This window comes from Notothenia rossii (genome assembly GCF_949606895.1).
Source record: "Notothenia rossii genome assembly, chromosome: 6".
NCBI classification, from domain to species: Eukaryota; Metazoa; Chordata; class Actinopteri; order Perciformes; family Nototheniidae; genus Notothenia; species Notothenia rossii.
In genome coordinates this window covers 58406071-58433018 of record NC_136909.1, presented here as the reverse complement: position 1 = coordinate 58433018, position 26948 = coordinate 58406071, and the positions used below count along the sequence as shown (strand labels likewise).

Genomic DNA, 26948 nt, shown 5'->3' with positions numbered 1-26948 from the left:
ATGTGTTTTTCTTTTAGAGTATCGGCCAACTCATACTAATTGAATGTGTCAACTGTGAGATCAACCTCTTGAAGAGAGAAGCCAAGATGAATGACTATTCCAAAGCCAGTGTGGAGGTGCTCAATCATATGTCTAAATCATCAGCCATGTGTTTCCCCCCGTATGTTGTTCAGGCAGTAGACCGACCAATTACAGAATTTTTTTTTCTCTATTTTATGTAATCTCATTCTTTGTTTAAAGGGGGCCTTTTATGCTTATTTCTAGGTTCATTACCTCTACTGTGAAACGTTTCCATACTTTAATGTTCAAAAACCAAATCAGCACCTCTTTTCACCCTCTGTCTGAAACCAGAGCCCAGTCTGCTCTGATTTGTTAGCTGGCCAGCTCTGTTGTGATTGGTCAACCACTTAGAGATGTCCCGCCACTTAGCCTATCATGCACAATCTGTTGGAGTGCTAATTCCCTCGAAGCACAGGCAGACACAAGTGGCTTTCTCATAACGGGTTTATTCCTCTTCGAATCCACCGTGAAAACAACTCATAAACAAACAGTATAAATGACAAATATAGTATCGTGTTCGACACACAATAACATGCACAGCATGTGAGATGAGTAGCAAAGTAATAAACGTAAAAGTAATACAAACACAACGACATACCTCTTTGGCTGCATGCTCTGAAAACAGAGGGAAGTATTCTTCAGTCCTTACAAGTTACACTGAACAAAAATATAAACGCAACACTTTTGTTTTTGCTCCCATTTTTCATGAGATGAACTCAAAGATTTTAAACATTTTCTATATACACAAAATAACCATTTCTCTCAAATATTGTTCACAAATCTGAAAAAATGTGTGATAGTGAGCACTTCTCCTTTGCCAAGATAATCCATCCCACCTCACAGGTGTGGCATATCAAGATGCTGATTAGACAGCATGATTATTGCACAGGTGTGCCTTAGGCTGGCCACAATAAAAGGCCACTCTGAAATGTGCAGTTTTGCTTTATTGGGGGGCTCTGGGGGGGTCCGAAAACCAGTCAGGTTAAACCCTAACCCTAACATGTCACCCATTGAGCATGTTTGGGATGCTCTGGATCGGCGTAGACGACAGCGTGTTCCAGTTCCTGCCAATATCCAGCAACTTCGCACAGCCATTGAAGAGGAGTGGACCAACATTCCACAGGACACAATCAACAACCTGATCAACTCTATGCGAAGGAGATGGGTGACATGTTAGGGTTAGGGTTTAACCCTAGGGTTTTCGGACCCCCCCCCCAGACCCCCCCAATAAAGCAAAACTACACGTTTCAGAGTGGCCTTTTATTGTGGCCAGCACTTAACTAACGGAGCTGTAAAAGTATCCGTGCATCTTACGTGCCGTTTCTGGTCTCGTTCTCTTCTATCTAACTCACGCGAGAACAGCATAACGAGACGTGAGCTTAGACTTCAAAATAAAAAGCTAAATATTGCACGCATGAAATATTACAACAAATAATAATTATTACACTTAGAAAATACATATTGCAGTTAAATTGTTAACATGTAAAGGCTACACTTACAGAGATGTCCTGCCACTTAGTCTATCATGCACAATCTGTTGGAGCGCTAGCCAATATCAGCGTGTGTGTTATATGGTGATGTCACTATATTACAAAAGAAAACAAATGAGACCAATGGGGGTGTTTCAGGCCGGGGGGGGAGTATGTGGGAGAGAAACTCCCTCTGGAGGGAAAACATGGATTTTAGCCTTTGCAGACCATTTACATGCACAACAACCTATAGAACACTACAGGAAAGTGAAAGACCCAAAAGCGTAATAGGGCCCCTTTTTAAAGGCAGTAAATCCTCTTTCATTTGTATGTCCTTGACTTAAGAACACATATAGAACTTCATCAGCTAGAAGTCAGGCAGTTAGAGGTCCATTGGAGTTTAATTTACATTTAATTGCCCTAATAGTGTTTCAGGAGTTTTACCTCTAACAGAATATCGTGAGGGAAGTGGCATCATATCATCTCATTTTGGCATTAAAACTGTCACATAAGAACTGGCACTACATGTTCAATCTGATTCAATCCAAGTGTACCTGCCAAATGATAGAATCTACCGAAGAGACTCTCAATCTGCAGTTGTTATTCCACAGGTCCGGCTGAGGGAGATAGGCAAGCTGGATCAGTGTCTGCAGACTGCAGTGAGGGGGGGAGACCTGCAGGCCATGCAGGCAGTGTGTGTTACCCAGTGGAGCTGCTGTCTGCCCCTCCTGCAGCACAACCTCAAGAAACGCATACAGAGCCCTCTGCTCAGGGTCTCCCATGTTCTGGAAGACATGCAAAGGTTACTATTTTCTTTCTTTAATTACCTCGTGATATATTTGGTGTGTATGTCAACGTCTGTCTTGATAACTGAAAAATCAAAGCTGAAAATGTGCTAAAGCTGAAAGGCAGAAAGCAAAGCTAATTAGATCCTCCAGAAAAACGTGGGCAAAAATCCTTGATTATGCGGGCAAAAATCTTTGATTATGCGGGCTAAAATCCTTCATTATGCGGGCTAAAATCCTTCATTATGCGGGCTAAAATCCTTCATTATGCGGGCTAAAATCCTTCATTATGCGGGCTAAAATCCTTCATTATGCGGGCTAAAATCCTTCATTATGCGATTAAACATGCAGGGTTTTTATGTGATTTTATGCGGTGAAATTGCGGGAAGTTGCGAAATATGCGGAAAGTTGCGAAAAATAATAGATATTTTTTTAAATATTGGGCTGTCTTATTTATTCTCTCTCACAAACAACCTGCCACTAACGTTAAACCCCTTTCCTATTCAATTAAACACATTCAATGTTTATTTATTGTAAAAGCAATTAGGCTATTTTAATCACACTCTCTCTCTCTCTCTCTCTCTCACACACACACACACACACTTCTCCGCCTCATTCTGTTTTCATTTACTCGTTCGTTATCTGACCAGCTTCAATCTTGTAGGCTACTCACTTCGTTTCTTGTAGCCCTCGAAAGGGTTTTGGAGGTTGATGCCTCGGTGAACGTGAGTTGTTTGGCTTTCTTGTCCGCAGCAGCAGAAAGCATTTTCGAATGTTTGAATCATAGACTGTATATATGAATTTTGGTTTGAATGAATCAAAGTGGGTCGTCACCGTCGATTTTCTCTAAGACTTATGCTCCAGCACACAGTTGCAGTGCGAGTTCCACACGTTCACTCTACGGTGTTGTTTACCTTCTGTGATGCACGAGCTGATGACGTCGCGTCATCATCATCACTACTTCACGTCAAGACGAGTTAACTTTTTTTTTCTCAACTTTGTGTGGAAAAATGCGGGGATTATGCGGCCTTTTGATAAATATGCGGCCTTTTAAAAATCTGCGCCATTTTGCTGATTATGCGGTAAATTCTGCGTTCGCAGAATCGTGTTTTTCTGGAGGGTCTAGCTTATACAAAAATGGCCGTCCTTTTAGTTATGCAATTACATCAATGACCTCCCTTATGGAGAATTAACTACAAACTTGATAAATAAGTTTCAAAATGTATTAAAACATTTATTTCAAATCTCAAGGTAAGAATTTAGTTATGTACTAGGACTGAATAAATAAAAAAGTAGAATATGAAGGACATACAAAAGTACATATGCAGATCACAATACAACCTTTCATCATTTTTTCAATCTTGATTTAAGTTTTAATATATTGCAATAAATTATATAAATCTAATGTTGAAACCCTTTTATGACCCTGTTTTAATATAAGTCTTTTATAATATAGCTCAGTTTGTTTTAATGCAGTAATGTATAGTTTTGATCATATTAAATTGTTTTTGGAGGTAATGCAGATTTATAGTTTTTTAGGGAAATGCATTTTACATTTGGATCAAGGGAAATGCAACACTAATGATAAATAGTAAGAACCAGTCATATTGATTGTCAGGCTCCTTTACTCCTTTTGTTACAATAATGCAATAAAGAGCCAACATTATGGTATTTGGTATAAGATCAACATTATGTCCTCATTTGATCTCCCAATTTGGAATTTTGGTATCAGACATATTTCCATTGATTTATAATATATTAGTGCACTGCTTGTTATATCTGCAGTATGTTGCTGGAGATGCGCTGTCAGGTCCACTCAGAGCTGGCGGTGATTGAAGAGGAAGACGGGCGCCTTGAGGCTTCTTTGACTCATCTTCAGAAAGCCATGCTGCTGGATAACGGGACACAACAACAACGCCTGTCGTCAGCTGTCCGCCTCCTGCAGCTCAGAGGGACCCTCTACCAGACGACCTCCCGGGCCGAGGATAAAGCCGCTATGCTTATGCAGCAGGTTTTTAACCCCCCTTGTCAGGCGGTGATAACATTACATAATGAAAATGCTCTTTGAACTTAACAAGGCAAAAAACGTGCTTGGATGAGTTTTTGGTGTTAAACTGATAATGTTACTCATATGCAGTGGGGTTTAATGAGAGATCATTTACTTCTGAAATCCAATCCGCTCATCTCTTCCTCAGGCCAGGGACATGCAGCTCCAAGACAGGACAGACGTTCGTCCCATCCTGGTCGCTGTGGGTCTCTTTTTGGCCCCTGATGATTTCCAGATAGTGCTGGATGCTGACAACACTTCCAAAAGTACAGATTTCTATTCCTTCTATTTCTAGAGTGGTGCTGGAATGATTTTTAAAACCCGGAAATTAGTCAGCATTTTACCACCACTGTTTCTCTCGTGTGTCGTTTTTTGGTTCGATGCCCTAAAAAAGGTATGAGTCAGTAAATACCCCACTGGTGAATGTCTGAAGCTTCTATGTGTCATTAAAACGATGGTTGCTTACAAGGTAAAAGAAGATTACATAACGTCATCACAGCATAGGTTAGCCGCCTTTAGCTTAGCAATAGATGCGACCATGATGTATTTAGTTTGAGCGTTAAGCATCGTAACATTCATTCTGCGAAAAAAATCCCCTTGCATTTTGTTGAGGGAGCTCTTGCAATGCTTACTTTGAGGACAGCCTGCAAAAACCCGCCATCACTGCACCACTCTTTTCTAGGGCATTGCTAGGACTGCTGAATTGAAATAGTCATCCACTACTCCCAAAAAGTATTTCAATAGTCGATTATTGGTGATAGATGAATTAGCAGAGTCTTCAATTATCTGTGTAAGGCCCTTCTTAAATGCTCTGTGATCTGATTAGACAAAACCCTCAGGCGACTTGTCAGTGCTGGAGATACAGTTTGACTTCAGTAACAACGTGACTCTTTTTCTAGAGGGATTGCAGGAGTATTGCCTTGTCCTATTACCCTGAATTCAGTTTATTTAACATGGCATGAAAAAAAAGATTCAAATTAATTAATGTTCAACAACAAGACGCTACATCGCCCCTACAACCACCCCAATGGTGTGCCTCAAACATCTTCTAATGCCCTCAGGGTACTGCCAAAAGGTTAGATTACATTTAATCTACAATAAATGTACTCAAGCATTCCCACAAATAACAACACAAATAAAATTAAAATGCATAATTTCAATGACAAGTTATATTTCAGTATCACCATGCCAATCAAAACATCATCAGGGTGACAGTCCATGTTTTGTCACTGTTATAAAGTCGGGTTATGACAAATGAAAGAGTGATTTTGGAGACAACCCTGCAACAGTAAAAGCTCCAAAGTATGTGGTGAGCAAAAATGGATTTACAATTGACCTTACAGTCAATGACAAATCACGTTTTGACAGTCTATATTTTTCTCAGTTTTTTCATCATGTCTATTTTTTACATTAACTTGCGAAGGTGGTCCAATCTTTTAACAATCAAAAATGGGCCTTAAGTTGAATCACACATCTATAATAATTACAAATCATTTGGATTTCATAATTCTTAGGTAAGATATGACGAGGCAGTTATGAAGTAACTGCCCAGGGCTTCATTTTGGCGAGCACTGGTGTTTTTTTGCTACTTATGCTTGGAAATTTGGTCGAGTGAAAAATGGCTTTAGGTTAGTAATGTTAAGATAACATAAGATTTTGACAAGACATGTACAGTACCTTTTCTCCACCTGCTAAACCAGCTGCTCGGTTCCACTTAGCTCTCTTTCCATCTCTCCTTCTCTGCCGTCTTTGCACTTGTTTTTTTCAAATTTTCTTTGATGATTATGGTTAACGATAATGTTTTTAAAAAATGCGTACAGATCAGTAGATACATAATTGACTAATGAATAATTTGCACCTGAATGCTCCAAAAAGGCAGTGCTCAGGTGATTGTGTAATGGGCTGCTCTCAGTAAAGCAGGTGCTGATTACATGCAGATTGATTTATTGATTCTTTGTGTGGCTATAGAGACAGACCATTCATCGAGAGAAATAACATTTAAAGACTTATTTCTAACATGGTCTTATACTGTATACAGAATCCTTAATACAAAGAGCAACACAAAAAAAGGTAACCATTATAAATATAAAAAAAACATTGATTAACATTTTATTTTATTTTCATTTCAAACCTTTATTTATGCAGGTGAATCCGATTGAGATCATTGATCTCTTTTTCAAGGGAGACCTGCTGCAAATATTCCAAGTGTCCTAGAAGCATTTCGTAATGTAAAAAAGCATTAAAATAGACGCATTACAAGCAGTGACATCGTTAATAATCTATAAAACATTTTGTATTATAAAACAAATCTACAGTAATAAGATAAAAAAGAAACCACACGCCCAAGACCTGCCTGATTGTGAATGCAAATTTAATAAAAAAAACCTGAAGTGCACTCTCGTATATAAATGTGTTCCCTGGCCTTCAAGTCTGGCCAGAAGGTCTTAAAACCTTGTGTTGGATGTCACTATGACAATCTATCAGTCAAATTCTTTTTTTACAGCCCAATATCACAAATTGTGCATTTGTCTCAGGGGGCTTTACAGTGTGTACAGCATATGACAGCAACTGTCACTACACCCTTGTAGCATACAATAAAGAACTCCCAAATAAATGATATAATTTATGAGAGAAGAATTGAAGAAACCTTGGGTAGAGCAACAGAGGAGGGATATCCCGTGATGGACAGACGAGCAATACATGTCAAATGTATAGATTAAAATAGATCATCCAATACCAGTCAAAGGATTTAAATGATGATATGAATTCAAGATTCAAAGACTCAAAAGCTTTATTGTCATATGCACAGTCGCTACAGTTTAGATATGGCAATTCAAATCTTATGTCCCAGGCTCCTCCAACAATGCAACAGAAATACAAAAACAATAAATGTTTTCCGATTTGCCAAATAAAGGGAGATGGAGAGCTTTGAATCCTTGTACATGTTATGTATAATAGCTATAAAGAATGTTTATACAATTAAAATGGATCCATATGGACAAAAATCTTCCAGGTGCTCTCAAAAAATAATAAGGTGGATGAGACGAGGTAAGAGATGAAACGTGAAGGTCACCCGACAGTCTTAGCCCATAGCTGCATACCTAGGGGCGGATTCAAGGTAAGCCTGAGCCAGCCCTAACTATAAGCTGTATGTGTTCCAGTGTAGCTCACAGCAAAGCCCCATCGATTGTGTGTAGTTCATCATGTGGCAGAGTCTGAACTCAGAGTGTCTCTGATCTCAGACGTATTGGTCCACGGTATCAAATGAACATCCTGCAGTCTAATGAACCAGGAAAGAGCTGGCCTCAGCCTTTGACAGCTATGCAGGGGCTTCTACTGCAGGCATTGGTTAAAGCTTTGGGAGAGGCACCTTTTTGTTTTTCTTCTATAAACCTCAAGCGTCCCCTAGTACCGGTCCGCGGAGGTGTTACTGCCGGGCCGCAAAATGGCTGTGAGTTTATCATAATATTAGAAGAATTATAAATATATAAAAATATTTTATCATAATGTTTTTTTCAATAAATGTTCGCACCTATACCAGTTATGTTATGTATACTAGCCATGAAATAGATAAAATGTATATCTTTACTAACAGTGTACAGGGTTTCCCACATATAGACTTTACTTGGGCGGGCCGCCCAGGTATATTAACGGCCGCCAAAGTATATTTCACGACCCATTTTTTTTTTGTCTGCGAGCACGACGCCATCTGCGATCAATTAACTAGTGGACAATGGTCCCTCGCTCTACGCCCCCTTTACCTGTTTGCTCTGCTATTGCTTGAAGGGTCTGCTAACAAGCGACCAGCAGAAAGGTTAATGTTGTTGCACGTCACAAAGCCCCCCCCCCCCCCCCCGCTACCACCACAAGTACATTTCAGATCTGTGGGAAACACTGGTATAAATATAGATCCACTTGTGTATTCAATGATCATCTAGTTCCCTCGGGCTGCGTTGGATCTGGAGCAGTGGCTCAGCTCTGTGCTAAGGCTCAGCATCACTCAACATCTGTGAGGAAGGTGGACAGATACCTGGCCAGACAAGGAGATGACACAAACAACACAGAGAGGTGAGTGTATTTTAACATGTGTTCATTGTGAATATAACTGTACAAACACAACACATAGCTTTGACTTATCATATTGAGCTGTCAGGCTTCCTAAGAATCCAGTTTGAAAATAGCCAATATAATCACCCTTTAAATATTAAGAAGCCCCCAGACGCTGTCTCCTGCAGTGACGCGTTTTTCCCCCCGGTCTCTGGGGGCCCGGTCTTAAGAGGTTAAGCCTTGTTGGATATATCGCTCCTCGCTGTTACTGAACATTATATACTAATGGATGTTTGATCTATTGCTGTTTAAGTTGTTGTGACATTTTTACAACCTTTTATTTCATCTCCTTATTCATAGCGCATATTTGAATTCCCCCTGTCTATGAGTATCAGGACATCAGAAATTGCAGGCTTTATGGTCAGGAAGGAGCAGAGACTTACTTGATTCCCCAAAGGACACGATTATTTTTTCATGGCCCTTCAAACAAACAATCATTATTTGCAGTGTGTCTCCGTGCTTTTGCCCTGACATCCACCTTTATAAAAGAGGACAAATGATGCTCATCTTCAGGTTCATATTAGTATTAGTTATTATATTAGAAACTCCCTCTGGAGGGAACACAGGTATTTTAGCCTTTGAGACCATTTACATGCACACAAACCTATAGAACACACTACAGGAGAGGGAAAACTCAAAAGGGAATATTAGGGCCTCTTTCATAGAAATGGTCTCTAAGTGTTCTTTATTTATGCTCTAGGGTAAAGTTGTGGGCTACACTGGTGAAGACGGCCAGGAAACAGGACGTTTGGGATGTGTGCCGAGCTGCTTGTCGATTCTGTTTGCTTTACGACGATGGGAGATGGAAGATTTCCAAGACTGACAGTAAGATTATCAATGATCCTAAGACTGAGGGTAGAACGATCGAGTTATTCCTCCAATATTAGAATCCTTGACAGACAGTCATGTTTGCATTAGCACAAAAAAGGAGAGAATTGCTTTCAATGTGGGATTTAACTTCACAGATTTTGTCAATTTAATCCAGAATGTAGATGCTCCGAGGAAGAAAGCTGTGCAGAATGTCTTCACGGTTGTAATAGAAGCCAAACATGCGTGAGGGACTTGCTGCGCCTGTTGGCTGATATCCACTTCATCAGTGCCGAGGTGTGTATCTTCTAATACACTCATACACAGCGCATTTTCAACTGTATTATGTTTTCAGATGGCTCTTCTAGAAATATCTTACTGCTGGAAATTCTTTAAATTAGCACTCTCCGACTCATGGATTACTGATTATAATTCAATGGTCAAATGTCAAGGTCACTGTGACCTCACAAAACACTTGTACGGCCATAACTAGGGATGCTCAGGAGATGATCAGGAGAGCCGATCACACAACGTAAAATACATGACACTTTTCTCTGTGCGCGGTGTTGGAGATTTGGAGGATGTTTAAAACCAACCTCGTCTTCGCGTGTCGTTTGGTAAGCTGGGTAAATTCGTAAAAAGGAAGGGATTAAGAAACACCAGAATGCAAGTTGAACAATAATCTTGTTTTAATGATACAAAGTAACAATACAAATATAAAGGAAGTACTTCCTGCTCTTTCTCCTGTCTTACTCTCTGGTCAGCCTGAAGAAAAAGAGATCGAACCGAAGGAAAACACAGGCTTTCATACTAAACACACAGGAGGAGGTGTGTGCGTGCTTTCTCCCAGAGGTCATCTTATTGGCAGAGACCAACACATGGCCTGTCGCACCCAATCAGTGCGACACAGCAGAAGAAACCCGGAAACAAAAAGTCTCTTTCAGTTTGACGAAAACCAGACACCTTTTGGTGTCTGGTACGAACCTGCTCTAAACAACAAGTTTCCTTATCTTATTTCACATCTTGCAGCCAGCACACACACATCTCCTTTATGGCCCTTTGTCCCTGTTTCCATCTTCCCCCCCCTCAGGTTACCACACACAAGTTAAAAGTATGTTTTAAGATATAGTTGTTATAGTTGGCTAAATATACGTAATACATGTAAATTACTTTCATATCAATGATAAAGAGGAACACATTACCTATGCTCTTAAGCAGTATTAGAGATGCTTTTCAAATAGTCAAACTTCACACAGGCCTAATATAGAGAACACACTCATCTGTCCTGTTGTCTTTCCAGCCATTTGAGCTATTGTTCACATCTTTAATTCAAATAAAAGGTTTCACATTGCATATTTCCAGCTTCCATTACACATACTGTTATTATTAATACAACTAATTAACCACACACATCTATTTAAAACAAGTAGATTTCCCTGATAATTGACATGCTGAAAATCTTAAGAAGAATGTCCCCTCCCCCAGCTCTCTCGTCCCTGTTATAAAAGCTGCTTCCATTTCATATAGAGTAATAAAACATGTTTAAGCAAATTTCTCCACAATGTTTGTAGCCATTTAGTACCCACACATGAAAGAATAAAACAGAGGTATAGTTGAACAGTAATCATGTAGCACATATATTTACTGCAATGAAAACACACACATTTGCCCTAAGCATGTGTAACGCACCCTCTTCTTTTATGAGGGAAACATTCCAGAGTCTTGGAGCTATCCCCAAATAAGGATGTCCCCTGCTCACATCCCTCTCTGAACACAAAGACTTCACCTCAATATATTAGGGAGGGAAAATATACTTCGTCCCTTCAAATTTAACACACATGAATATATATAAGGTGACTTTAAAATGAATATACTAGATTTAACTTTCCTGTCATAACACGGTACTTTAATAATTCAAATAATTCAAATAATCCTTCAGCGGCAAAACAAGCTGGCCAAAATGGCTTCACCAGTCTGGCAGTATTTTAAGGTGTTCGAAAAAGACAATAAAATAGCGGTATGCAACGTGTGCGAAGCAGAAATCCCTCTTGGTGGAACGCAACAACGACAATTTAATACCACAAATCTTATTAGACATTTGAGAGTTTGTCACGTCAAAGTATACGGCGAGTATGAAAGGCAAGCCGGCGCCAAGTCAGTAAAAACTCTGTCATCCACTCAGTTGACAGTTAGTGACACATTTAAACGGCAGGGACAGCAAGAAGTCAAAAGAAATAACAGTAAAGGTAATGGGATAGTAAATTAATATATAATGCTATACAACAGAGTTTCTGCTAGAAAGCTCTCCCGGATCACCTTTAGCTCCGACCGCGGTGATACACACTTCAGGTTAGACCTAAACCACTTAGCTATTTTTTAGGGCTGTCAAGTTAACGCGTTAATAACAAAAACAATTAACGCCACTAATTATTTTAACGTGATTAACGCATATGCAATTTTTGTCCTCGGCCGCCCCCTAGTTTCAGAGCGCATCGAGTTTAAAATACCATCTATACAATCCAAGCACACTGCTGATGCCGACAGCCCCGCTCCTGCCGCCCGCTTGCAGCAGAAAACACTTGAAATTGTGCGGGGGAGACGCCTGCACACTTCTACGAGCAGCAAACCTTCAACAAAGATCGCAAAATGGGTGGCGACAGCTTGCAGGCGTGATATAATTGATATAATTCGGGTCGCATCCAACGACGAAAATACACAACTTGTATGAAGTCCAAAAAGCGAAAGTAGAGGAAGATTTAAGAAAGACTCACGGAGACTATTGGACTTCACTCAGTAATGACAGTTACCTCGGGGTCACAGCGCATTATTTTGACCTACAGTGGGAACTTCAGTCTCATGCTTTGACAGTTATGACACACACACACACACACACACACACACACACACACACACACACACACACACACACACACACACACACACACACACACACACACACACACACACACACACACACACACACACACACAAGCTTTAATGAAACACAGAGACCCAGACGTAATATTACTGCATCATATTATCTTCGAATAAATAATTTTTCAATTTTTATTTTTTTTAATAACCATTTTTCCTCCTGGTCTCTCGCGCCCCCCCTGGCATGCCTCTGACCCCCCCAGGGGGGGCACGCCCCCCACTTTGAGAATCACTGCCTTAATAAGTGGCAAGGTCAGCAAATTAAAAAAAGATTACAATGAAGCTCAGATAATAACACAGAGGGACTTCATTTCCAGCTTAGGACGACATTTCTGTACTATTTTATTACATAGCCATACTAAGAATGTGCGTCATTGGTTTGCTGCTATATATACAGGGTTGTTTGTGTGTGTGTGTGTGTGTGTGTGTGTGTGTGTGTGTGTGTGTGTGTGTGTGTGTGTGTGTGTGTGTGTGTGTGTGTGTGTGTGTGTGTGTGTGTGTGTGTGTGTGTGTGTGTGTGTGTGTGTGTGTGTGTGTGTGTGTGTGTGTGTGTGTGTGTGTGTGTGTGTGTGTGTGTGTGTGTGTGTGTGTGTGTGTGTGTGTGTGTGTGTGTGTGTGTGTGGCCATTTTCTGTGCACGAGAGAGAGAGCGCACCGGTACCGGAGATCATTGTTGTTAGCTTCTGGTGCTAGCGAGCTACACTAACGGATATAAGGAGCTTTTTCAACAACAAAGTGGAGGAGAGCCCTCTCCTGTCAGACTGAGAGGCTCAGTGAACTAAAGGACTCTGAGTGTTTAGATAGTTAACTTTAGTCTAAGTTATCTCAGTGGGTCTCAAACGTTTTGGTCATGATTAATGTAAACAATTATTTCCGTGGCACATGTTTATATGATCATTATAGTTAAAAAATAAGAGAATAAATGAAAAACAGGTATGAAATACTATATGACAGTAAAACAAGAATAACGTTTAAAAGGGTGATTTGTAAAATATCCATAAAAAAAAAGTAAATCTGTTTACAGTTCTGTTTCAAATGGGTGTTGAGAGATGTATCCATAAATCTCTTCATTTTGCTCTCAAAGTGCACCAGGTTGATGCTTTTAACTTCAATATTTAAAAAGAAATCTTCCCAGAAGAGCTTGCCCCCGGACCCCCCTATATGAGGTCCACACACCACCAATAAAAATAGCACTTGACCCCTGCTTACAGCTATATGCCGTGAGCTGATTATCGAGCCTTCATTGTAACTGTCACACTGTGTATTTGCGTGGGGATTGTTGCAGTAGAAAATTCCACTTTAGCGACCAGTACATTAATGGGAAACCCTAAATGTTTAAGCACCCTCTATGAAACATCAAGCTACCACACAGTACTCCCAAAATAAATCTATGGCGCCGCCACTGAGCCTCACTTTTTTTTTTTTTCCAAAGGGGGGGCCTGACAGAAAAAGTTTGAGAACCACTGTATTAAGGTAATGCACGAGTCCCTTTGTGTGTCACTAGGCATTTACCACTCATAACGCCCTAAGCTGCATTCAAATGATACACAATTGGCTCACCGCTTGCTTGCACATCTTCATAAAGCTGTTATCTGATTGGTTGCGATTGAAAGGTCAGCGGTAATTGAGGTCAAAGTTGAAATAATTTGAACTTTGAGCGCAGAACTTGGCGACAGTTTCCAGCCTCTCTCCATTGAAACAAATGGCAATGCCTGTGAATGCAGCTTTGGAGACCCACTGTATCGAAGCAAAAGCGTGGCCCCCACCCTCTGGTTCCACCTCAGGTTAACTCTCTTAGCTCGGTCAGCACTGCTGACGTTGTTAAAACTGCCATCAAAATGTTGAGAGCCATGTGCCGGCAATCAATCAGTTATAGATATGCTCTGAATTGGCTACACGTGTAGATACTGTATAATCATTGCATTTTTACGGAAGTAAACACCTCATTAGCAACTAGTTGTTTGGAGAACCAACTGGTTTCTTCTATTCATAATGCAACTAAAATGCGGGTAGTTTACATGGAAAGGATTATAACCAGAGGGGAATGACAGTAGATGCCATGACTGGTGGATCTTCAGTGACACAAACACATTTTTTCTAGTTTTGATAATTATAGTAAGATTACACTGCAGGTGCAATTTCCATCCGTCTGACTTTGCTCATGACACATGTATTGGGATAAATGACTACTTTTCTTCTCTGTTGTGATTTTTTTATGGGCACAACTTGTAAATGAAGAAGACGTGTTGTGGGCTTACTAGACCCTCCAGAAAAACGCGATTCTGTGATCGCAGAATTTACCGCATAATCAGCAAAATGGCGCAGATTTTTAAAAGGCCGCATATTTATCAAAAGGCCGCATAATCCCCGCATTTTTCCACACAAAGTTGAGAAGAAAAAAAAGTTAACTCGTCTTGACGTGACGTCATCAGCTCGCGCATCACAGAATGTAAACAACACTGTATAGAGTGAACGTGTGGAGCTCACACGATAGAGAAAACACCAAGATGAAAAAATCTAATCCATCTCATTTACCGACGAACATGTCTACTAAAGACCGGGCAAAAAGTGGGGGGAAACTATTCTGCACCCCGTGCAACTGTGTGTTGGAGCATACGTCTTAGAGAAAATCGACGGTGACGACCCACTTTGATTCATTCAAACATTTGAAAATGCTTTCTGATGCTGCGGACAAGAAAGCCAAACAACTCACGTTCACGGAGGCATCATCCTCCAAAACCCTTTCGAGGGCTACAAGAAACAAAGTGAGTAGCCTACAAGATTGAAGCTGGTCAGATAACGAACGAGTAAATGAAAACAGAATGAGGCGGAGAAGTGTGTGTGTGTGTGTGTGTGTGTGTATGTGTGTGTGTGTGTGGGGGGGGGTGGTGTGGTGTGTGTGTGTGAGATTAAAATAGCCCAATTGCTTTTACAATAAATAAACATTGAATGTGTTTAATTTAATAGTAAAGGGGTTTAACGTTAGTGGCAGGTTGTGTGTGAGAGAGAATAAATAAGACAGCCCAATATTTAAAAAAATTGTTATTCTTTTTCCCCGCATATTTAGCATATTTCGCAGCTTTCCGCATTTTTCGCAATTTCACAGAAAAACCCTGCATGTTTAATCGCATAATCAAGGAATTTAGCCCGCATAATCAAGGATTTTTGCACGCGTTTTTCTGGAGGGTCTAGCTTACAGCTTAGGGCAGCGGTTCCCAACCTTTTTCAACTCAGGGCCCACTTAAGTATAATTTTTTTTTCCGTGGCCCACATTCAACCATAAACAATATGGAGGCTAAATAAAGTACTTTTTATGTTAATTAGAAAAGGAGCTGGCCATCCCGGGCCGCCATTTGCCCATCCCTGCTTTAGAGGATGCAAATGGCCTAGAATCCTAGATAATGGGAAGGCTGTGTCTTGCAAATATTTACATAAAGAGGATGTTTCCTTTTTGTCATAGTACCTAATTTACTAAATGCTTTTCAAAATGTTCTCTTCTACCTGCATTTTACTTCTAGCTTCTGTAGATGAAGGTGTTTTTATAATGAGGTGCTAGTCTTTAAAATCCTCAGATAATAGAAATATTGTATTTTGGGTCCGAGGTGTTCTTTTGAAAATGTTGTATGAGAAACAGAGACTGCTTGCAGAAGCAAACATGCATTATGGGATCTTTAACAAGCCTTTTGAGGCAGATGTTGATTGGTTAGAGTCAAACACTGTTGTGCTTGTCCTATGAGCATGTCTTATTGTGTAGTCCCACTTCCCATCAAGCCTGCAGCTCCAAGTCTTTATTAAGTCCATCGGTGTGTTAACTTGACAGCACTTTGAAGAAAATGGAGACAACTATCTTCTGTAACTACATGACCTTGTCGAAACTGACTAACACAGCAGCTTCTGCTCACTCTTTTCCTGACTCTTTGTTCCATGATATATGGAATTCACTTTTGAGAACTTGAGTATAAATTATTAATAAATAATATAACTACGTCTCATTCCATTGACGAAGACAGGTTCTTCTTCCTGTCTTACCTGTCCGCCATCAAAATAAAATACTCGCCAGCCTTTTTGCTTTGATCTCTTACAGCTTAGCTGCAATGGCTCCAGAGAACCTGTCATTAACACAGCAGTGTTTCCCCTAGGTTTACTGCTTTGGGGGGTGCTGCCTGAGCGCGGGGGGGGGGGGATTATTGTTATTGATTAATGCATCAGTGTTTCTTAGGGTCAAAAACACTAAACTCACAACTTAAAATGAAAGTGTTTAGTTTATTTAAGAGCACATGTTCAATGTGAAAAGTGACAGTATATATAGATTAGTTGCAATTTAGTGCTATATGTGTTTTTTTAAACACCTTGAATTTCAGGGGGGGCGTGGGGCTCCGTTGGCGGGGCGCAGCACCCCTCCAAGACAATGGTAGGGGAAACACTGCACAGTGTAAGGTCTTCTCTTCTCCTTTATTATAGAGTTATCAAAACAGGAAGTCGCCTTTTTAAATATCGTCTTTTGAAGTTTAGAAGTGACTTTGTTCTGTCTTGCTCAGGCCAGTGTCCAGAAGCTGCTAGCAGAGGGGGGGCAGCTGAACAGCCCTGTGGTTCCCGCAGTGGACAGTGAGACGAGTCTGTCTGAAGAGGATCCACACTGTGTTGTTTACAGGTGAAAACACAATATGAACGGACATAAAACTAAAATATGTTTTCTGTATCGGATGTCATTTGTCTACACTCTGTATGTTGCTGCCTTGTAATGCATTTAAAACTATTCTTTTACATTTTCAAACATTTTGCATGCAATTTAAGTCCAGATGTACGATATGAACAGCTTAACATTGTATATAATCACATCAAACAACTACAATAATGTTGTATTTGTAATTATTAATAGCTATAACAGCAATTCTAGCAGCAATGGTACCTCGGAAACAGTCTGACGGAACACACAAGCATTTTATCAGTGACCAAATGTCCTTTTTTTTTGTTTTCAGTTTTCCATCTCTTGTTATATTAAGATATGCTTATACAATAAGTAGTAAGACTAATTCAATAAAAATGATATGTATCTTGAGTCCTAAAAAAATTGAAACATTTCCAGTTTCCTTTATCGCAATATCTATTGACAATTATTGGAAAAATCCAATCAGTTAAAGTAATCTTTAACTTTGTTTATTTTATGTTTTGGAGAAAGAGAGCTCACTCCCCGGAGCAGAGATATTATTTCCTATTGCAGGAGAGCAGCTCAGGAAAACGTCCATTTGTTACAGCTGCTAACTGAGGGGTTGCAGACTGTGCCTGGCAAAAAAGTCTCAGCATCAGGGAGTGAGCTCCTGAGACTCAAAAGCAGGAAGCAAGGGATGCTTCTCTATACAACCAAAATGAACAAGACCTTGAGCCATTTCTTTGAGCTTGTTTGAAGAAAAAAAGTCCTGTTGTGTTAATAGAAGGAAGCCAAATTAAAAGCTCATTAGTTGCTAAATAAATGGAGTAATATTGAGCAACCATTAATTACCACCTATTTGTGTGGCTATTAAAACTGAGTGTACAATAACTTGTACATCAGTGACATTTGCTCATTTGCTTCTTATATGTAAGTTGACAGATTGCATTATTTGTAAAAGAAGATGAAAGGACAGTAAGGGAAAGGACACAATCAACCAAATGCTATAAAATAGGTTTTGTTTCCTTATCTTTTGAACCACTGCAAACCAGATCTATAACATTCTTATGCCAAGTACTTGGTTTGGGCATTGCTTCAAACGTCATCAATGATGCAATCAATTTTGGACCCACATAATATAGGCGCATACTACAAAGCTCCGGGATCCCACTCAGTCTAAACGGCCTCTTCTCTTTATTGAGTTGACAAGACCTCCATCCATCCATCCATCTTCTCCCGCTTATCCGTGGTCGGGTCGCGGAGGTAGCAGTTCCAGCAGAGAGCCCCAAACTTTCTTTTCCCTGGCCACATCAACCAGCTCTGACTGGGGGATCCCAAGGCGCTCCCAGGCCAGAGAAGAGATATAATCCCTCCATCTGGTTCTAGGTCTACCCCTTGGTCTCTTCCCAGCTGGACGTGCCTGGAACACCTCCCTAGGGAGGCGCCCAGGTGGCATCCTAACTAGGTGCCCGAACCACCTCAACTGGCTCCTTTCGACGCGAAGGAGGAGCGGTTCAACTCCGAGTCCCTCCCGGATGACCGAACTTCTCACCTTATCCCTAAGGGAGACACCAGCCACCCTGCGGAGAAAACCCATCTCGGCCGCTTGTACCCGCGATCTCGTTCTTTCGGTCATGACCCATCCTTCATGACCATAGGTGAGGGTAGGAACGAAAATGGCCCGGTAGACAGAGAGCTTTGCCTTCTGGCTCAGCTCCCTTTTCGTCACAACGGTGCGGTAAAGAGACTGCAGTACCGCTCCCGCTGCTCCGATTCTCCGACCCATCTCACGCTCCATTGTTCCCTCACTCGAGAACAAGACCCCGAGATACTTGAACTCCTTCACTTGGGGTAAGGACTCATTCCCTACTTGGAGTGGACAGTCCATCGGTTTCCTGCTGAGAACCATGGCCTCAGATTTGGAGGTGCTGATCCTCATCCCAGCCGCTTCACACTCGGTTGCGAACCGATCCAGTGAGTGCTGAAGGTCGCAGACCGATGAAGCCATCAGAACCACATCATCTGCAAAAAGCAGTGGTGCAATCCTTAGTCCACCGAACTGCAGACCCCCTCCCCCACGACTACGCCTCGAAATCCGATCCATGTATATTACAAACAGGATTGGTGACAAAGCGCAGCCCTGGCGGAGGCCAACCCTCACCTGAAATGGGTCCGACTTACTGCCGAGGACACGGACACAGCTCTCGCTTTGGGAGTACAGAGATTGGATGGCCCTGAGTAGAGACCCCCTCACCCCATACTCCCGCAGCACCTCCCACAGTGACTCCCTGGGAACCCGGTCATACGCCTTCTCCAAGTCTACAAAACACATGTAGACTGGATAAGCATACTCCCAGGCCCCCTCCAGGATCCTTGCGAGAGTAAAAAGCTGATCCGTCGTTCCACGACCAGGACGGAATCCGCATTGTTCCTCCTCAATCTGAGGTTCGACAATCGGCCTGACCCTCCTTTCGAGTACCTTAGAGTAAACTTTCCCGGGGAGGCTGAGTAGTGTGATGCCTCGGTAATTGGCACACACCCTCTGATCCCCCTTTTTGAAAAGGGGAACCACCACTCCGTTGACAAGACCTGACACATTAAATTTGGCAGTGGAACTACACTGCTTCTCTTTGCCTGAAGTTCACCTCCAGCACTTTGTAACATAATTTGGGCTGTGAGCTATCACTGTGCATCCTGCTGCTAAAACAAATTGGTGTTGAATGCCTCATTAGACAACAAATATTTGACACTGTTAAGGTAGCAATACACTCTGCCTTTTGCATCATGCAGACAAAACCTCTCAGCAACTATTCATGTAAAAGTTTAAAAGGAACGTTTTAAAACATCCTTTGACTTCTTCACCTTTAGTTGTATTGGTCACTAGAGACAGCACTATGTGGCCACTGTCTCTCTCAAACTCAAACTTCTTCTCCCTCTCTACTCCCCCCCTCTCCCACAGAGACTGGATCCAGGCTCTTTCTGCCTACGCCACCTCCAGCTTCTTGCGGGCAGCGGAGCTCGGGGCAGAGATCAGGGAGCCGTGGGTGGTAGCGAACGCAGCCGTTTACCTGTGGAACTACAGCAGCCACTTGTTGGCAGCTGGGGAATACCGTCGCCTGCTTCCCACCTTCCATAGCTTGGTGGCCATGCTCCAGAAGACAGAGTTCACCAGGTAGGCTGCGTAGGCTACCGCATTCCAAATTGTAATAAGAAAAAGAAGAATGAAAGTAAAAAGGAAGCTCAGGCACTACATGTAGCTATAATATAATGAACTTTATTGATACATCATAATCCTGCAAGTAATCCTTGTTTTTTCTTAACTGTAAGGGAATACAGTTACTTATTTTTGGTATTCTGATTATGTAATCCCATTACATGTAATCTGTTACTCCCCAAGCCAGATAGAGCTTTACCAAATAGTTCAAAGCTGTGAATCTTAATTCATAACGTTGACATTTGAATTTCTAAATCAACATTTTTAATGCTTCAGCCTTTTTTTAGTTGCATTTCTAACAACTGTATGCAGCATCTTTGTCTTTATTATGGTCTCATCAGCACCAGCATGAGCATTAGCCATTCATCCTGCGGTCCACACAAAGAGTGGAACACATGCAAACATTTATTGTACATACACACAGACACAGTTTAATCATAATTTCTGAATTGAAGACATTGTTTTAACAACATTTTGAACCAATGTTAAGTATTTTTTTTAAACAGTGCAAAGGCAATGAATTCCAACTGACCATGGTTTTCTACACTACTATTTTCTGATACTTTTTTGTTTGGATAACTACGTTTCACTTAGTTACGCATCATTCCGGTACTCTACCATGGCTGTAAATCAGTGAAAAACATATAATAAACGCAGTTCATTGTGGATGTGTTTCAGAGGATTTATGTGAGCAACCCTGAATAAAATAGGGGGGAGTAGGTTTGATATCCCAACAAGCCCTTATGTCCTGTATCCATGCCATTAAGTACATGTATATAATCAAATAGGCCATTTATTATTATGAATCACTGTATTTAAATTGAATTAGATGTTGTTCCTAAAGAAAGTGTAGGGTGATGGTTTCACATAATATGATAACAGACTAGATCACTCAGTTGTTTTTCTTAAACAGTTCTGTAACAGAATATCCCAGATGGCACATTGCTGCTTTTAGACTGATGATATTTTTGAAATTAAGTTTAGAAAAGTTTTCATCAGCCCATTAATCATTTACTCAGCCCTCAGAGGACTTCCAGGCAAACATAGTTCTGATTCAGGATTTCAGCTGATACAGCCTTATGCGCACTTGTCCTTAGAAAATCATTTTAGGCATTAAAGTAAACTTTAAATGTATTTGCCAGGGCACTGAGCTCACTCAGACATTTAAGCTCTGCTCTTATTTCTAGCTATAAAAAGAAGCAGCGAATGCTCAGGAAAGCACACCAAACTATCCTTGAGCATAGAACTAATGATGTGAATGTTTGGACTCTGTGATATTCTCGTGTAGTGATGTTGCCAAGGAAATATACATTTTGCCGTCCAAATCTGTGGTGAGGGTTTTCACTTTCAGGAAGTGTTTAAAAATAAAAACAAAGATGTCTAATGTTCGTTTTCCTTCAAGGACAACTTTCAGTCCCTGTTTTCTTTCAGATAATGTCAGTTTGGAGTATTCTTTGTTTTGTATATCTCAGGAATGGTGCTCTATTTGTGCTGCTGTGTGATGCCGTAGCCCGGGGACTGATTCAGCCTCTGTGCGGACCTGACAGCATCGAGCCAGCCCCGCCGGCAGACAGGAGCAAAAACAGACCTGAGAAAGGGATGGAGAAGGCTGCCAGCGGCCAGGGGGTCTTCTTAGACCCTGTTGCCCTTCAGGATGTTCGCAAGGCATTAGAGGTATGTCAGTTTGTGTGGAAGTGGTATGTGGGCAATGAACTCCTGTGTGGCTATACAAATCCTTTATTCATCCCACAGCAGACACATTTATATTGTTGTAGCTAAGGACAGAGCACATCAAAACAAGATGAAACCTTAGTCCAACTGTAAGAGCCATTTAGGCTTATTATAACTGATGGTAAATGTTTATGTTTGCAAGAAAGTTGTAAACTATTTGAATTCAATTTATATGATTTTATTGATCACGAGTTACAATAATACTGTTTTTGTATAGTTTTGTATTTTATCCAAGTTTTTTGGATTGCACAAGGGTTTAGTATTATTTTTTACGACCTAGTTTCATACCAGAAAGCAGATGAGTGCGCAGGTCGAGAGGGTTTAGAATGTCAGACAGTGAAATTATGCAAGCGTGGTACGCCTGATAGTAATAGTACTTTTTATTTATTCATTATATCCAGTAGGGCTGCACGATATAAGAAAAAATGACATTGCGATATTTTTTTCCCCTGCGATATATATTGCATTTTTTTTAACTATATTTAACCGGATGGATCTTAACTGGTTGACTCATCATACCTTAAGTCATGATCTAACATGTCATGATAATGCATGTTGCTTACCCTCAAATAACGGGGTTCATGTGTGAATGAAGAAGAGAAGAACTTTTTTGTATCCAAAATAGTTCCAGATGGCAGATGTTGCTTTTCTTTTTGGAAGTAAATCTTCATTCTCGCTGGTATTGTCCTCCTGTGCCTTGCTAATTTTTTACCGGTTTTTTGATGGTCTGCAAACTAGCGGGGCGGGGCCTGCTATGATCTGATCAAGAATGATTGTGATTGGTGGTTTGCTGTTCATGCAGCGCCTGCATGTCACTCACTCAAGTACCCCTGGCATGAGAGCCGCGCAAGTTTTCCTTTTGTAGCAAACAGCAAAAATAATTGTAACATGACGTGTTTGAGTTAATGTACCTACTTAATATCGCACGTCCTAAAAATAAAAAATAGAAAAAAATGAAGGAAAAAAAAAAGATTATTATAAAGAATTAATAAAATCGCACGTCCCTGCGATGTGAATGTCGCGCATGCGCATATCGCGGTTATCGCCATGAAACGATATATATCGTTCAGCCCTAATATCCAGTTAAAGTTTCTCTAATTTAGTGGTGGACCGCCAAATGGAATTTACATGTATAAAACCCTCAAGATGTACCTGTGACTGAATGGTCTTCATTAAAGGTATCTTGACGCTTTAAAAAACGTGAGTCATAGCTTGAAATCGCCTTGTCTACTAAGTGGCCTTGGAACTATGGATCTTTGATAATTGGCCACAACACTAACATTACAAAAACTCCAAGACCTTTTCTTCCAATCTACAATGAAAAACACAACCCAGACACTAATCATCTTCTCATCCCAGCGTTTCAGCTGCTGCCACCCGGCTGCAGATTGAAAGTCCCCATGCCCAGGAAAAACAATTACAAGAAATCCTTTTTTCCATCAGCTGTGACCATTCTCAATAAGACCCTGTTTGAATAAGCCTCCCCTCAATCTCCCTCTACACACACACACACACACACACACACACATGCATACACTCACACACACCTCATCTCAACCCTAAGCCCCCTTTCCACGCATCAAGAAAGCTTCTTAGACATTCTGCAACCAAACCATGACCCCAACATCACTCATTTTATGTATATTATTTATGTATTGTTAATACTGCTGAGTATCGTGCTCTGTTTGGGATACTTCAATTGAGATTGCTAAGGGTGGGACATCTATAAGCGGTTCAGATCAGACTGGGCTCTAGTTTTGGACAAAGGCTAAAAAAAATACATTTTTGAACATTAAAGTGACCTGTCACAGTGGAGGCAGGAAATACAAACATGCACCTGAAAAGGAACATAATATGTCCTCTTTATCAAACAAATAAATAAAAAGCAAGAGCACACATCCAAGGTAGAAAAAAACATAAGAAGCATCATTAAAAAATCAAGTTGACATATAAATATAGAGATATATCAGAGAATAAAAGTATATACTGTATATTGCACAGTGTAATTTTACAACAAGAACAAATAATGTATATATGTAATAGGTATCATTTAGCGCTTTTACAAATAAGGATTGCATACAATTATGTCATTCCTAATATTTGTTTTAAATCAAACCAAATTTGGATAAGATAAGATAAAACTAGGCGTTATAGCGGCAACAGCAATAGGAGTGAGACACAGTATAAGTAGCTGTATTTACATATATAGAGATATGGGCGAGCATAATTATCAACCTGAATGAATATATAAACATGTCAATACAAACTTCCTTTGTCACATTCATTTGCATAAAAGCTGCACACATCAATAACCATGAGCATCAAAATGTCCTCTCTTTCCATACGTTTATTTCCCACATCAACATTTATTTGCAAAGCAGTTCATTACGTTACATTACAATTTGCATAAATATGAAAAGAAAAGTCTTAAAACGCAGATAACTAGTTTCAGATATCTGGTAAGACTCCAGTGGTCACTAATTATGTCCAAAACTTCTGTAAAAGATAGGAAATAATCAATTCTGGAGATCAACTGATGAAGTTCAGAGCGTTCTAGAATATCCAATTTTAATGTAATTGAAAACTGGGAAACACGTTGTTCTGGAAGCTGCATGCACATCACAAAGAAAAGTAAATGTGTTGAGATGGAAGTTTGTAGATTGACTCTATTTGTTGAAGCACACATGACTGACCCTCGGCCAAATCCCTCTGGTACTGATTGTGGTGACTTACAGTAAGCTGCTTTTTTTTCCCTTTCTGATCTTTCCACTTTTAAAACAATGTCTGAATTTCCAGCATTCAAGGCATACAAATCAATCATAATCTCTGAAAGGAGTGTTTCCATAATCTCTGAATGGAGTTTGTTGAATTTTCTGCGAGACATGTTCAGAAATTCAAATTGTAATCTTCTCTACAGATATACACTTTAAAGGTTTCAAACTCTTACATTTTCTTTTATTCAAACTAAAGTTTAAACCACCTTACAACCTTGCAAACAAAAATGTATCATACAGACACTGACTTATTTTTATAAAATAATTGGGAAGCTTTGGACATTATTTTGGAGATTTTTACTTTAACGTCATCTGACCTCGATTAAAATGTGCCAAAAAGTGACCTTCTCATACATCCATTCAAAGGGATGTTCTGTAATGCAGCACTTTGATGTATTGTTATGCAAAAAACGTCATTGGGTTCGCCAAAACAGGACAATAATGAAAAGTCAATTTTATAGGGTTCTTACACAAACATTGCATACAGTGACACATTTTAATCAGTTTTAAGCATAGCATTGGTGCCGCTCCCCTGTCGCCAGGATTCACCCCAGGACTGGAAACCTTCCCATTGCAGCGTTGCCCAGCTTATAGAAGTTTAAAGGTCCCATCTCTTGACCATTTCTACTGATCATAATTCCCTTGTTGAGGTCTACTAGAATAGATTTACATTGTTCAATGTTCCAAAATCACATTGGTTTCTCATACAGCATCTCTGTATAGTATGTGTATTCACTCTCTGTCCTACACCCCTTGTTGGAGCTCCTGCCCACCCCCTCCCTATGAGCCCACTGTGCTCTGATTGGTCAGCTCGCCCACTCTGTTCTGATTAGTCATCCACCGTGACAGCTGAACATCAGTGTTTAAGTTTTACAATGGCGTTAGCAACCAGAAAATGACACCAGTAATGACAAACAGATGAGAATGCTGCATGGGGTCTGGGTGCCGTGTTGGCGGGACGTTGCGGGGCTCGCTGCTCCACCCTTTGAGGCTCGAGGAGCGGACTGTGTGTGTGTGTGTGTGTGTGTGTGTGTGTGTGTGTGTGTGTGTGTGTGTGTGTGTGTGTGTGTGTGTGTGTGTGTGTGTGTGTGTGTGTGTGTGTGTGTGTGTGTGTGTGTGTGTGTGTGTGTGTGTGTGTGTGTGTGTGTGTGTGTGTGTGTGTGTGTGTGTGTGTGTGTGTGTGTGTGTGTGTGTGTGTGTGTGTGTGTGTGTGTGTGTGTGTGTGTGTGTGTGTGTGTGTGTGTTTGGACTTGACGTGACATCAACCTGCCCCAGAAGAAAAAAAATGGGAAAAGAAAAATCTCCAACGGGGTGTTCCGGGGCAGCATAGACAGGTCTTTTCTGTGTTAGAGTTTTACTCGCTACAGGGTGTACTTTGAGGGTTTGTGACTCTGCAGACCGTTTACATGCAAAAAAAGCTACATAACACACAATGGGACGGTAATAACCGGAAAAGCATGTCATTGGACCTTTTTAAAGAGAACTGGATACAGCATTGGAGACAGAGCCCCGTTCAATTGTTGTATAGCCTTATGCTGCGTTCACACCGGACGCGATGCAAATATTTGCTTCGCTCTAATCGCTCGAGTTTCACCGCGGCTGCCAGCTGTGTTTACTCGCATCACTCAAACAAGACGCGCTGGCTCGGGAGCTACAATTACAACAAAATGAACATATTTTACCGTGATTAAATTGTAATACACGTTTCTAAATTATCCCGAAGTAACAACATACTGATACCGGTTAGTAAAAACCATGAATTAATGCTTGACAAGTCTGCAGACAGACGGCAGGCAAAAAACTTTTAAAATGCTTGTTTTCTGAATGGAGATTGGGTTTGTACTTGTTTAAGCTAACAGCTAACGGCTGATGTTTTCTGGTTGAACGTCAGTGACGGCAGGCTGAGATCCTCACCGCTGAGTGGCTTCCTCGAGAGCGCGTCACATGAATTTGACGCTGAGTTGAAAAAATTTGACTCTCGCGTTTGATGCGGCACCGTTCAATCGCGTGATTCGCGCCGCGTCCACCGCTTCATGCTCGCCGTCGGAGCGAATTTGCGTCTGTCCGCGTCTCTGCATTGACTTTACATGTAATCGCGCCGCCCCCAAACATCGCATCGCGTCCGGTGTGAACACAGCGTTATGCACTTTTTGTGGGATATTGAACCACATGCAATTAAATTGAGAACAGTGGTACCATTCACACTTTTGTTAATTCAGTATCGAAACATTTTTTAAGGTGTTCATTAGGGTCTGAAACCAGAGGTCGGCGAAGACCAGGGTATTCGGCAGGGTTTTTGTGTGTGTTTGTCGCTCGCAAAGCGAGCGACAAACACACACAAAACAGGGACAACGACCGGCAAAAGCACAGAAA

The 26948-nt window shown here is 40.8% G+C and overlaps 1 protein-coding gene across 11 annotated transcripts in view; it reads left to right on the top strand.

The window, feature by feature from the left end:
- The window catches only part of cfap46 (cilia and flagella associated protein 46), a 150784-nt gene that overhangs the window by 7256 nt on the left and 116580 nt on the right, over nucleotides 1-26948 (top strand). For all 11 annotated transcript variants that reach the window (XR_013809895.1, XR_013809896.1, XM_079690984.1 and 8 more), the window contains 10 exons: nucleotides 18-116; nucleotides 2141-2331; nucleotides 4100-4325; nucleotides 4510-4627; nucleotides 8300-8429; nucleotides 9169-9293; nucleotides 9454-9572; nucleotides 16747-16859; nucleotides 19816-20028; nucleotides 21543-21744. Coding sequence is in view for 9 of the 11 variants with exons in the window: in XM_079690984.1 (XP_079547110.1) it covers nucleotides 18-116; nucleotides 2141-2331; nucleotides 4100-4325; nucleotides 4510-4627; nucleotides 8300-8429; nucleotides 9169-9293; nucleotides 9454-9572; nucleotides 16747-16859; nucleotides 19816-20028; nucleotides 21543-21744 (1536 nt within the window). In the remaining 2 variants the exon portion in view is untranslated. The remainder of the gene's footprint in view (nucleotides 1-17; nucleotides 117-2140; nucleotides 2332-4099; nucleotides 4326-4509; nucleotides 4628-8299; nucleotides 8430-9168; nucleotides 9294-9453; nucleotides 9573-16746; nucleotides 16860-19815; nucleotides 20029-21542; nucleotides 21745-26948) is intronic.